The sequence below is a fragment of the Cucurbita moschata genome, unplaced genomic scaffold, assembly GCF_002738365.1.
Source record: "Cucurbita moschata cultivar Rifu unplaced genomic scaffold, Cmos_1.0 Cmo_Scf00055, whole genome shotgun sequence".
NCBI lineage: Eukaryota > Viridiplantae > Streptophyta > Magnoliopsida > Cucurbitales > Cucurbitaceae > Cucurbita > Cucurbita moschata.
This window is the reverse complement of record NW_019268571.1, coordinates 1,395,689-1,405,977: the sequence shown is the minus strand read 5'-3', so window position 1 is coordinate 1,405,977 and position 10,289 is coordinate 1,395,689. Positions and strand designations below refer to the sequence as shown.

Here is a 10,289-nt window from a genome sequence, read left to right as displayed (position 1 = left end):
CTAGTTAATGGTGGAATATAATAACGTATGTGGGTTACAATATAACCTTGACTACTATATTTAAAACTAGCTTAAATATGACAAATAAATAGTTAAACTATAATTAAATAATGCAATTAATAAAATGTGCTTATTAGTCATACTTAGACTAGTTTCATAAATTCAGTGGAGTTCATTAAATGCAACTTAAAGTGCATTTAATTCATCTCTTTCTTGTAGCTCAACTTTGCATAACATATAAGTGAGGTCTCCAACGTCTTCTAGAATTTTCTTTGATGAGCTCACCATAGCTTGAATATAACTGTATAAGGTTTGTTGTAGCTTCTTGGCTTTCGTCCTTGTAATTGGACCTTGAGGTATGGAAATTCCTTGGTCGTGGTTCATATCATTCTCCCCCTCTTGAGAAGGATTCATCCTCGAATCCAAGCCATCACTTCCATCTAAAGGACTCAAATCAACAACATTAAAAGCTGCACTAACACCGTACTTACTTGGTAAATCAATTTTATAGGCATTGTCGTTGATGCGCTCAAGAACTTGAAAAGGTCCATCTCCTCGTGGTAAAACCTTAGATTTTCTTTGAGTAGGAAATCTTTCTTTTCGGAAATGCACCCAAACCCAATCTCCTGGCTTGAAGATGACAATCTTACGTCCTTTATTAATTCGGGTGGCAACCTTGGAATTTTGTTTCTCAATTTGTTCTTTCACTTGCTTGTGCAGTTTATGAACAAACTCAACCTTGGCATTTGCATCAAAATTCACAAACTCTTTTGACGGTATGGGTAACAAGTCAATAGGGGTTAAAGGATTAAAGCCATAAACAATTTCAAAAGGTGTGCATTTAGTAGTGCTATGAACAACCCTATTATATGCAAATTCTATAAATGGCAAACAATCCTCCCAAGTCTTAAGATTCTTATCAATAATAGCCCTAAGCATAGCAGTCATGGTTCTGTTAACAACTTCAGTTTGTCCATCCGTTTGAGGATGACAAGTAGTTGAATATACTAGCTTAGTTCCTAACTTACCCCATAAAACACGCCAAAAGTGGCTTAAAAATTTTACATCACGATCACTAACGATGCTTTTAGGAATGCCATGCAATCGTACAACTTCCCTAAAGAACAGGTCTGCAATATGTTTTGCATCATCAGTTTTGTGACAAGGAATAAAATGAGCCATTTTACTAAATCGATCAACCACAACAAAGATGCTATCATAACCTTTCCTAGTCCTAGGTAAACCTAAAACAAAATCCATTGATATATCAATCCATGGACCATTAGGAACTGGTAATGGGGAGTATAAACCATGTGGTTGAAGCCTAGTCTTAGCTTGTTTACATGCTATGCAACGAGCACAAACTTTATGAACATCATGTCTCATTTTAGGCCAAAAAAAATGTTCAGAGAGCATATCATAAGTTTTAGAAACTCCATGGTGTGCCATTAAACCACCTCCATGAGCTTCCCTCACAAGTAGCTCACGGATGGAACAAGATGGTATGCAAAGTTTGCCTTTTCGGAACAAAAATCCATCTAACAACAAGTAATTATCCACAATGAGTCCTTTTTCACAAGATTCAACAAAAGGAGCAAAGAACATGTCATGTTGATACAAATCCTTTATGTGTTCAAAACCCAACAACCTAGCATTCAAAGTATTGAGGAGGACATACCTTCGTGATAAAGCATCTGCTACAATGTTCTCCTTTCCTTGTTTATATTTTATGACATACGGGAATGTTTCAATAAATTCTAACCACTTAGCATGTCGTCTGTTGAGTTTATTTTGTACTCTCAAATGCTTTAAACTTTCATGATCCGTATGAATAATGAACTCCTTAGGCCAAAGATAATGTTGCCAGGTTTGCAATGCACGAACCAAAGCATAAAGCTCTTTGTCATAAGTTGGATACCTCAAAGATGCACCAGTCAACTTCTCACTAAAGAACATTAAAGGTCTTTGATTTTGCATTAATACAGCACCTATCCCTACTCCACTAGCATCACATTCAATTTCAAAAATAGACTCAAAATTAGGTAATGCAAGCAAGGGAGCAGAACTCAATTTTTCTTTCAAAGTATTAAAAGCAAGTTCTTGATCTTTTTCCCATATAAAGGATACATTTTTCTTAACAAGTTCATTCAAGGGTGAAGCAATTGTACTAAAATTTTTAATGAACCTACGGTAGAAACTTGCAAGACCATGAAAACTTCTTACCTCACTTACATTTTTCGGAGTAGGCCAATCTTTTATAGCCTTCACTTTCTCCTCATCAACCTCAACACCATTAGATGAAACTACAAACCCAAGAAAGTTAACTTTTTCCATGCAAAAGCTACATTTCTTTAAATTTACGTACAAACATTCGTTTCTTAAAGTAGTCAAAACATTGCGTACATGGGTAATATGATCATCTAAAGATTTAGAGTAAACAAGGATGTCATCAAAATAAACAACCACAAACTTACCTAAGTATTCTCGTAAGACATGATTCATTAGTCTCATGAATGTACTAGGTGCATTAGTTAATCCAAAAGGCATAACCAACCATTCATAAAGACCATACTTGGTTTTAAAAGCTGTTTTCCACTCATCCCCAATATGCATGCGAATTTGATGATAACCCGATTTTAAATCAATCTTAGTAAAAAGACTACATCCATGCAATTCATCAAGCATATCATCTAATCTGGGAATTGGATGCCTATACTTTATAGTTATCTTGTTTATAGCCCTACAATCAACACACATACGCCAAGAACCATCTTTCTTAGGTACAAGAATAACTGGAACAGAACAAGGACTCAAACTTTCACGTACATACCCTTTAGCAAGGAGTTCACTTACTTGCCTTTGTATCTCTTCAGCCTCCTTTGGATTAGTCCTATAAGCTGGTCGGTTTGGAATGGGCGCGCCAGGAATGAAGTCAATCTTGTGTTCAATCCCTCTAAGTGGTGGCAAACTACTAGGCATCTCCTCGGAAAATAAATGTTCAAACTCTTGCAAAAGCACAACAAAATCACTAGGCAAAGAAGGGTTAAGCATGTTAGTAAAGTAACAAGACCCCTTGCACATAAGTACAAGAATAGTCTGGTTAGAGAGCAAAACATTCCTAGCCTCACTTGATCTAACATACAAGCTTACTGATTTGGCTTTTCTCTCTTTTTTTTCTCTAGGCTGAGTGTTACTCTCTTGCTTTTCACTCAAGCTCTTTTTTTCACTTGATTCTTTTTCAATCTCTGCTTTTGCATCAGCCTCTTGCCTTTTCTTTTCAAGTTTGCAATGATCAATAAATACATCTTTTGGAGACAATGGGATAAGAGTAGTTTTTCTACCGTTGTGAGTAAAGGAGTATCGATTTGCATACCCATCATACATTACCCGACGATCAAATTGCCATGGCCTCCCCAGTAGTAAATCTCCAACATGCATGGATACAACATCACATAAAACATCATCAACATATTTTCCAATTGTAAAAGAAACAAGAGTTTGTTGAGTTACCCGTACTTCCCCACAATCATTCAACCATTGAAGCTTGTAGGGTCTTGGATGTGGTTGTGTCTTTAAATTAAGTCTTTTGACCAGAATGGAACTCACAACATTGGTGCAACTACCGCTATCAATGACAACACTACAAGGTACAGATTGAACAAGACACCGAGTTTGAAACAAGTTCTCCCTTTGGTCTAGGCCGTCCTCCTTAATGTGGGTGTTTAGAGCTCGTCGAGTAACCAAAGATATATGTGTAGGGTCCTCTTCACTAAACTCCTCACTCTCATCAGTTTCCTCATTTATGTCGTCATGTGCCTCGTCATCCGTAACAATTTCTCCCTCCTTGATGGTCATAATTCTTGCATTTGGGCAATCTCTACTATAGTGTCCTACCCCTTGACATCTCCAACACTTTAAATCCCTATTTCGAACATTAGACTTTTCTACTTTTTCTTTCCCTGTTCTAGAACTCTCCCCTTTCTCAAATTTAGCTTGAGGCTTCTCATTAATCTCTTGATTTCTATGCTTATAATCAATGTTCTTACTATCCTTTTTCCATGTAGAAGTAGAATTGGGAAAAGTTTTAGAAGAATACCGTTGAGACCTTCGTTGGATTTGCCTCTCGATCTTAATTGCAATGTGCAACAACTCCTCAATATTAGAATAAGGCTGTAAATCAGTCTTGTCTGCAATCTCTATGTTTAACCCATTAAGAAACCGCGCCATGAGAGCCTCCATGTCCTCATCGAGTTCAAGTCGATCCATCAATGTATCCATCTCCTTGTAATAATCCTCCACAGATTTGCGTCCTTGTTTCAACGCTTGAAGCTTTTGCGCCATGTCCCGTTGAAAATATTGTGGAACAAAACGCTTCCTCATGGACTCTTTGAACTCGACCCATGAATCAATTGGTGCTTCAAGATTTCTTCTCCTACTTGACATCAATTTATCCCACCAAATTTGAGCATATTGTTTGAATTGAGCAATGCATAACAGTACCTTCTTTTCATCACTAAAATTATGGCAGTTGAACACTGACTCCACCGTTTTCTCCCATTGAAGGTACTCCTCTGGATCGGTTTTGCCATAAAACTTGGGAAGTTTTAATTTGATGCTCCCCACGTTACGATCAATTCTATCATCATAAGGAACTCGTTGTTGTAAATTATGATACCTTCTTCCATGGTCTCTCCCTCGCATCAAGCCAGGACCAACCGCATGTGGATTATCCTCGTGGTGATCAGAATTGTCGCCTTCATATGTATCGGTTGAGGGCGTAGGTTGTGGAATCCTCTGTCGTGCTTGATTTTGAATCTCCAATCTTCCTATTCGATCAGTCAACTCTTCTATTCCTCGAATTAGTCTTTCCATAGTTCGTTGTTGTGCTTCTCTCAATCGTGCATCAGTAATGTTAGTATTGTCGTCTGGATTTTCCATGCTACAAAAGAAAGGTAAAAAAAAAAAAAAAGGACCTCACAAGCGCTCCCTCACGTGTATTCACTCGTAAATGTAGTTCACTCGTGTTTAGCACTCAACACTCGAAGCAATGTGTCACTCCCTTACAAACTCACCCTCACAATTGAGCACACACAAATCACACTCCAAAAAAACAAATTGGGATGTGAGACAAGCTATGTTATAGAGCTAAGTGCAATTCAAAGTGAATAGACAGCACACTCAACACATAAACAAGGGTATTGAAGGAGCAATCCGAATAACGACAAAGAAACGAATTAAAGAAAGAAAATGATTAAGGACTAATTTAGACGTAGTAACATATGAGAGTTACATATAGTAATCAAGAGGAAAAAAGAAAGACATTTAACATCATATGCTTTCTTTATTTCAATGGTTTTTTTTTTCTTCTGATTGGCAAAATCTAAACAATTTACCAACAAGAAAATTGATTTAGAAGATCTTAAAGAAGAACAAAGTGTTGATAAGATCCAGATCTAACACTTTAAAGAACATAAGATTTTTTTTTTTTTTTTGTTATATATTTTTGTGATAGAACATGAACATTCTACACAAACTGAGAAAAAAAAAATTATAAGAAAATTAAAAGAGATAAGCGCAATGAAACATATATCCGATCGTGAGCCTAAAGCTCTGATACCAAAATGATATGGAAATCAACCCAAGGGAAAGTATGGAACGGATTACCTTGATGATCAAGATCAAGAGTAAAGAAAACTCGTTTCTAAACTCGTGATTCGAATCACTCCACAAGAGGTTTGATCAATACCACTTGAATGACTCTACATGCAAGTTCTAAACACAAGAATTTGCAAAGAAAGTTTAGCTCTTAACAAAGCTAAAATAGAAATTCTATTCTTAATTCCAAAATCTGATGTCTAATCAAAGAAAAGAAGGCTTTATATAGCCTTTACAACCTTAACCTATGTCATACATAACTCCCAAATTAAATGGGCTAGTAAATGAGAAATACCCATAACCTCCATATTTAAATGGCTAGTTAATGGTGGAATATAGTAACCTATGTGGGTTACAATATAACCTTAACTCCTATATTTAAAACTAGTTTAAATATGACAAACAAATAGTTAAACTATAATTAAATAATGCAAATAATAAAATGTGCTTATTAGTCATCCTTGGACTATTTGATAAATTCAGCGGAGTTCATTAAATGCAACTTAAAGTGCATTTAATTCATCTCTTTCTTGAACCTCAACTTTGCACAACATATAAGGGAGGTCTCCAACGTCTTCTAGAATTTTCTTTGATGAGCTCACCATAGCTTGAATATAACTGTATAAGGTTTGTTGTAGCTTCTTGGCTTTCGTCCTTGTAATTGGACCTTGAGGTATGGAAATTCCTTGGTCGTGGTTCATATCATTCTCCCCCTCTTGAGAAGGATTCATCCTCGAATCCAAGCCATCACTTCCATCTAAAGGACTCAAATCAACAACATTAAAAGCTGCACTAACACCGTACTTACTTGGTAAATCAATTTTATAGGCATTGTCGTTGATGCGCTCAAGAACTTGAAAAGGTCCATCTCCTCGTGGTAAAACCTTAGATTTTCTTTGAGTAGGAAATCTTTCTTTTCGGAAATGCACCCAAACCCAATCTCCTGGCTTGAAGATGACAATCTTACGTCCTTTACTAATTCGGGTGGCAACCTTGGAATTTTGTTTCTCAATTTGTTCTTTTACTTGCTTGTGCAGTTTATGAACAAACTTAACCTTGACATTTGCATCAAAATTCACAGACTCTTTTGACGGTATGGGTAACAAGTCAATGGGGGTTAAAAGATTAAAACCGTAAACAATTTCAAAAGGTGTGCATTTAGTAGTGTTATGAACAACCCTATTATATGCAAATTCTATAAATGACAAACAATCCTCCCAAGTCTTAAGATTCTTATCAATAATAGCCCTAAGCATAGCAGTCATGGTTCTCTTAAGAACTTCAGTTTCTCCATCCGTTTAAGGATGACAAGTAGTTGAATATACTAGCTTAATTCCTAACTTACCCCATAAAACATGCCAAAAGTGGCTTAAAAATTTTACATCATGATCACTAACGATGCTTTTAGGAATACCATGCAATCGTACAACTTCCCTAAAGAACAGGAAAGCAATATGTTTTGCATCATCAGTTTGTGACAAGGAATAAAATGAGCCATTTTACTAAATCGATCAACCACAACAAAGATGCTATCATAACCTTTCCTAGTCCTAGGTACACCTAAAACAAAATCCATTGATATATCAATCCAAGGACCATTAGGAACCGGCAATGGGGAGTATAAACCATGTGGTTGAAGCCTAGACTTAGCTTGTTTACATGCTATGCAACGAGCACAAACTTTATGAACATCATGTCTCATTATAGGCCAAAAAAAATATTAAGAGAGCATATCATAAGTTTTAGAAGCTCCATGGTGTGCCATTAAACCACCTCCATTAGCTTCCCTCACAAGTAGCTCACGGATGGAACAAGTAGGTATGCAAAGTTTGCCTTTTTGGAACAAAAATCCATCTAACAACAAGTAATTATCCACAATGAGTCCTTTTTCACAAGATTCAACAAAAGGAGCAAAGAACATGTCATGTTGATACAAATCCTTTATGTGATCAAAACCAAACAACCTAGCATTCAAAGTATTGAGGAGGATGTACCTTCGTGATAAAGCATCTGCAACAATGTTCTCCTTACCTTGTTTATATTTTATGACATAAGGGAATGTTTCAATAAATTCTAACCACTTAGCATGTCATCGGTTGAGTTTATTTTGTACTCTCAAATGCTTTAAACTTTCATGATCTGTATGAATAATGAACTCCTTAGGCCAAAGATAATGTTGCCAGGTTTGCAATGCACGAACCAAAGCATAAATCTCTTTGTCATAAGTTGGATACCTCAAAGATGCACTAGTCAACTTCTCACTAAAGAACATTAAAGGTCTTTGATTTTGCATTAATATAGCACCTATCCCTACTCCAGTAGCATCACATTCAATTTCAAAAGTAGACTCAAAATTAGGTAATGCAAGCAAGGGAGCTGATATGAACAACGACCAAGGAATTTCCATACCTCAAGGTCCAATTACAAGGATGAGAGCCAAGAAGCTACAACAAACCTTATATAGTTATATTCAAGCTATGGTGAGCTCATCAAAGGAAATTCTAGAAGACGCTTGAGACCTCCCTTATATGTTGTGCAAAGTTGAGCTTCAAGAAAGAGATGAATTAAATGCACTTTAAGTTGCATTTAATGAACTCCTCTGAATTTATGAAACTAGTACAAGGATGAGTCAATAAGCACATTTTATTAATTGCATTATAAAATTATAGTTTAACTATTTGTTTGTCATATTTAAGCTAGTTTTAAATATAGCAATTAAGGTTATATTGTAACCCACATAGGTTACTATATTCCACCATTAACTAGCCATTTTAATATGGAGGTTATGGGTATTTTTCATTTACTAGCCTATTTAATTTGGGAGTTAAGGTTCTAAAGGCTATATAAAGCCTTCTTTTCTTTGATTAGACATCATATTTTGGAATTAAGAATATAATTTTCTTTCTTTTTTCCTCTTGATTATTATAAGTAACTCTCATATGTTACTATGTCTAAATTAGTCCTTAATCATTTTCTTTCTTTAATTCGTTTCTTTGTCGTTATTCGGATTTCTCCTTCAATACCCTTGTTTATGTGTTTAATGTGCTGTCTATTTACTTTGAATTGCACTTAGCTCTATAACATAGCTTGTCTCACATCCCCATTTGTTTTTTGGAGTGTGATTTGTGTGTGCTCAATTGTGAGGGTGAGTTTGTAAGGGAGTGACACATTGATTCGAGTGTTGAGTGCTAAACACGAGTGAACTACATTTACGAGTGAATACACGTGAGGGAGCACTTGTGAGGTCCTTTTTTTTTTTTTTTTTACCTTTCTTTTGTAGCATGGAAAATCTAGACGACAATACTGAAATTACAGTTGGACGATTGAGACAAGCACAACAAGGAACCATGGAAAGACTAATTCGAGGAATAGAAGAGTTGACTGATCGAATAGGAAGATTGAAGATTCAAAATCAAGCTCTACAGAGGATTCCACTACCTACGCCCTCAACCGATACATATGAGGGCGACTATTCTGATCACCACGAGGATAATCCACATGCGGTTGGTCATGGGTTGATGCGAGGGAGAGACCATGGACGAAGGTATCATAATTTACAACAATGAGTTCCATATGATGATAGAATTGATCGTAACATGAGGAGCATCAAATTAAAACTTCCCAAGTTTTATGGCAAAACCGATGATAAGGCAACCCTAATCCTCAGCCCAACGATCCAAGCTTTTGTTGAAGCAAGAACTCTTGAATCAAATTAATTAACACCTCCTTATACGAAATTTGGATCAACCAAGAGATAAGGCTAGAATTAGATTACCTCTTATGATCGAAAATCTAGAAGCAAGATTTGGAAACCTTGTTCTAAATTGAGTCACTCCACAATCGAACTTGATCAAGGCTTGATTGAATGACTTGGATGCAATTCTACCACAAGAATTGCTTGAAACTTAGAAAGGGCAAATATGATGCTCGGATTTCTAAGGGAAACATCTCAATTTGAGATCTGAATTACGTTCATCCATCAATCTGATTTTTACATAACATATTGAGGGTATTTATAGTCTCCCGAAAAAAGACGTTTGTGGCCGGGATTCAATCCCGATCCCCTTTAATCTCCATAAATGACGAAGTCAATTTTGACCAATTGACCATTGCAAAATGAAAACAAAAAACAATAAAATCTTTCAATAAATGTTGATATGTTTGAGTGGCTAAAGAAATAAACTTGAATTCTATTAGGCTTCACTCATGTAGGTTCAAATCCTGTTGTTGATATTTGTAATAGGTCCAGTTGGAACATTTGGAACACCATGATTCTTATCATCAAATCTAGGAGAGCACCTTGAATGGGAGAAAACGGTGGAGTCGGCAATGAAAAGAAGGTACTGTTATGCATTGCTCAATTTAAACAATATGCTCAAATTTGGTGGGATAAATTGATGTCAAGTAGGAGAAGAAACCTTGAAGCACCAATTGATTCATGGTAAGAGTCCATGAGGAAGCGTTTTGTTCCACAATATTTTCAATGGGACATGGCGCAAAGAGTCCATGAGGAAGCGTTTTGTTCCACAATATTTTCAATGGGACATGGCGCAAAAGCTTCAAGCATTGAAACAATGACACAAATCTGTGGAAGATTATTACAAGGAGATGGATACATTGATGGATCGACTTGA

The 10,289-nt window shown here is 36.1% G+C and overlaps 1 protein-coding gene across 1 annotated transcript; it reads right to left on the bottom strand.

Annotated features, from left to right (window-relative positions):
* Positions 1–501: 501 nt before the first annotated feature.
* On the bottom strand, positions 502–4,452 carry LOC111436530 (the record flags this gene model as incomplete). Its single annotated transcript, XM_023074291.1, has 5 exons — positions 502–630; positions 763–1,539; positions 1,675–2,324; positions 2,754–3,003; positions 3,388–4,452. Coding segments are annotated over 5 exons (2,871 nt in total), but the record flags the coding sequence as incomplete, so codon positions are not given.
* Between the last annotated feature and the right edge of the window lie 5,837 nt (positions 4,453–10,289).